Source organism: Gracilinanus agilis, chromosome 5 (assembly GCF_016433145.1).
Source record: "Gracilinanus agilis isolate LMUSP501 chromosome 5, AgileGrace, whole genome shotgun sequence".
Lineage (NCBI taxonomy): Eukaryota > Metazoa > Chordata > Mammalia > Didelphimorphia > Didelphidae > Gracilinanus > Gracilinanus agilis.
In genome coordinates this window covers 267,086,083-267,089,488 of record NC_058134.1, presented here as the reverse complement: position 1 = coordinate 267,089,488, position 3,406 = coordinate 267,086,083, and the positions used below count along the sequence as shown (strand labels likewise).

Sequence of the window (3,406 nt, the reverse complement as noted above, 5' to 3'; positions counted from 1 at the left end):
CCCCCCCCCCAGAGATTGGAGGAGACCCCACGGGGAGGCCGAGCCCAGGAAGGCCCCCCCCCCCCCCCGGCTCCTGTGAGGGCCTCCTGGCCTCGCTTGGGATTCTCAGCCTGCGCAACTAGACAGGGCGCTCCCCACGCCCCACTAGTGTCCTCGATCCTGCGTGGAAGGGAAGGGCCGGCGGCGTAACCCAGCCTGTCCTTGCTTTGCAGGAAGTGCGCGCTCAGCGGGCAGAGCAAGCCGTGCAAGCACAGAATTAAGTTGGGAGACTCGAGCAGCTACTACTACATCTCCCCTTTCTGCAGATACAGGGTGCGTACGGCCGCGGGCCTCTGGGGAGGGGGTGCCCGCGGGGGCGTGCGGACCGCCTGTGACCCTCTTGTTTTGGCCGCAGATCACGTCCGTGTGTAACTTCTTCACGTACATTCGCTACATCCAACAAGGCCTCGTGAAGCAGCAGGACGGTGAGTAGCAGCCTGGCCGCCGCCCAGGCTGGGCCCGGGTTTTAGGGTCGCTCTGGAGGAGGCTTTCTTGGCTTCCTTTGAGGGAGCCGCTTTCTCTCCAGGGAGCATGAGCAGAGTGGAAGGAGGAGCCGAGGCTAGAAGCGCTCACGCCGGTCTAGTGGGGGGCGAACTGAAAGGGCGAACAACGCCTTTGTTTCTTATTTTCTGCTTCCTATAGGAAGTGGCAGCAGCAAAGATCGTTCTGAATGCAGTAAAGATGACCAGGTTCTAAATCAGGAGAAACTGTACTGGCATGGCCGGGGGAATCACAGTCGAGCACGTGTTCGTTTTTAGTACAGCCTTCCTTAATGTTATTAATAATTCTCACATTATTCCAGTTTCAAGTTTAAAAATGGGATGTGAACTCAAAACCCAAGAAAAGTCTTCCTGTTTGGACACAGCTGTCTAAAAACGAGGTCATCGCGGGTGTTGGACAAGAATATTGCATCCCCATTGCGGTCTGTCATGGCCGTATTAATTTTATGCTGAATAAAATGCAATTTATGGCTTTTACCTGTTCCTTTTTTGCTGGGGACAGAAAATCTCCCTAGCCGTAAGCAGAGAGTGGTATTTTGTCACTTTTCATCTAGACGAGCCAAAGAAATTCTAATTTTGTGTGAAACCAGGCATTTTCAGAACTAATCTCTCCCCTCCTTGGTTTGGGTGTATTTTAAATTTGTTCTTCCCAGACAGCCATAATTGCAGTGGCTGAACCATGTAAATGACATTTGAAGGATTCTCAAATTAAAAGTTTGCGTCTGTATGCTTTAGGCATCTCCTGTAGAGTAGATTGAACAGTGTTACTTATGTTCATAGATTGTCACACAGCCAACTCTTAGCCATTGTTGTCAAGGAGCAGGACGCTCGGGCTGGGTCATTTAAATCCACAGGCAATTACTCCAATTAATTTTTCTCCACAGTTTGATTCCATAATAAATCTTTTACCATTGTTACTTGGGTAACTGAATTTGAATCTCTTCTTTTTTTTCTTGCTCACCTTTTAATAAAGGGGCTCAGAAATGTCCAGGAGGCAGCCAGCCAGAATAAGACTAAAGAACCAGATAATATGCTTTTAAGTAATTGAGCATTAACTGTAATCATTGATGATGACAACATTTGTACTGCAAGTGACATTACAGGGTTTCTTCCTCTTGGACAAAAGCATGTAGTACTACCATACAAGCTTAGCATTAATCTCTGACGAAGTTGGAGTCTATTTAAATACTCTAGCTTATCTACCATAATACCTGTTTTAAGGTTCTAGCCGTAGCCATCATGAAATAAATTACAATAATGAATAGTTTTTAACAAAGAAGAAAAGCACAGACTCAATTTTTCTGGGAATAGCCTTAGGATGGAAGTTAAACTAATCCTTTGGTTTCACATATGCTTCAGTGATAGATTTAAATGAGAATTTAGGATGGTCTTTCTTTAATGATTTATGTGTCTTTTTTCCCTCCCTCTTCTGTGCAGTTGATCAGATGTTTTGGGAAGTTATGCAGTTGAGAAAAGAGATGTCATTGGCAAAACTGGGATATTTCAAGGAGGAACTTTAATTCTCCACACTGAATATGCATGAACTTCACCGAATAACTAAAGTGGCTGAATTTTCGTAAGGTCACTTGATATTTATTTCCAAGGAGTGGGTCCAAGATCTTTTATCCTGATTTGCAAAACACCCCAAGGAGTACTGTGATTTGTTTCAAACTGACACATGCTGTGTACACTGTGTAAAACTTTAGTTGAACAAACTAAGACACAAAGACTTGCAGGTGTATTTGTGATTGTAATTTATAGTTGCAAAAAAATCTAATTAATAAATGTTAGATTGAAGACGTGTGTTTGCTTTCTTGTCTAGTTCTGCTATGCCATGTGAGGGGACTTCTTAATACTTTAGAATTTCAGATCTCTGATCTAGGAGTATTTTTATTTAAAATGCTAGTTCCTTGCTGTATTTTGAACTACCACTATCTGTACATTAATAGTGATTTTTCTATAAGCCAATTACACATATTATCTAGCTTTGTATTTTTCAAACTGGTCAATGAAAGTGTGCTTTGTTAGTCTGGAAGATGCAAGAGCAATGCCCCACATGGGACCAGACTTTATAAAGGTTGGGATTTAGGTGGGGATACAACCCAATAAACATGAAACTCTAGATAGCTCCTCGGTGCTGATAAGTGTGGAGATACAGGAGATGAATGGGAATAGCTGGAAAATGCTTCATGGAAAATGTGGGACTGGGGCAGGGCCTTAAATGATGTTTTGAATTGAATAGGCAGAGAAGAAGAGTAAATGAATAAAGGTAGGAATTAGGATGGATCATCATGAGAAAAGTGGCTTAAGGGACTTTTTAATGGAATAATGGGTAAACACATTTTTTTAAAGGTTGAGATTATGTTAGGCATGTGGTACTTGGACTTCGTGTGGTAGAAAACAGGAACCGATTGGAAGTGTTTTGAGCAGAGCAGTGACACAGCATGTCAGACTGTATTGGCCATCCCATTTAACTCTCCTCCCCCAATGCAAGACTTCCTTTTCCAACTGATCGAGATGACCACTGTCCATCCGAATGCTTCCGAGATGGCCACTGCTCATTTTAGTTTTGGTTATCAGGTTTTTCCTTCTACTAAGCAATATCTCCTCCTCTGTAACTGCCAACTATTAGACCTAAATCAAGTGCATACACTCTTGTAGCTCTTCCACGGAGTGGCCCACCAAGTATGTGAAGAGAGCTCTCATGCCTTCCCTTTTCTCTTTGATTCAGACTAAATAGTTCTATTTCCTTAAGCCATTCCTGGTTTGGCACGATTTCTAGACGCTTCCCTACTCTGGTTGCCGTCCTGGATTCATTTAGATTTCTTAATTACCTTAATGTTCCCAGAATTTAACACGGTACCCCA

At 43.4% G+C, this 3,406-nt stretch overlaps 1 protein-coding gene across 3 annotated transcripts in view; it reads left to right on the top strand.

Moving 5' to 3' along the window:
• The window catches only part of LOC123249048 (RAB3A interacting protein), a 55,077-nt gene extending 52,741 nt beyond the window's left edge, over window positions 1-2,336 (top strand). For all 3 annotated transcript variants that reach the window (XM_044678015.1, XM_044678012.1, XM_044678013.1), the window contains exons 9-11: window positions 213-312; window positions 395-464; window positions 1,977-2,336. In XM_044678015.1, the coding sequence (XP_044533950.1) occupies window positions 213-312; window positions 395-464; window positions 1,977-2,059 (253 nt within the window). In that variant the 3' untranslated portion in view covers window positions 2,060-2,336. The remainder of the gene's footprint in view (window positions 1-212; window positions 313-394; window positions 465-1,976) is intronic.
• The last annotated feature ends 1,070 nt before the right edge of the window (window positions 2,337-3,406 follow it).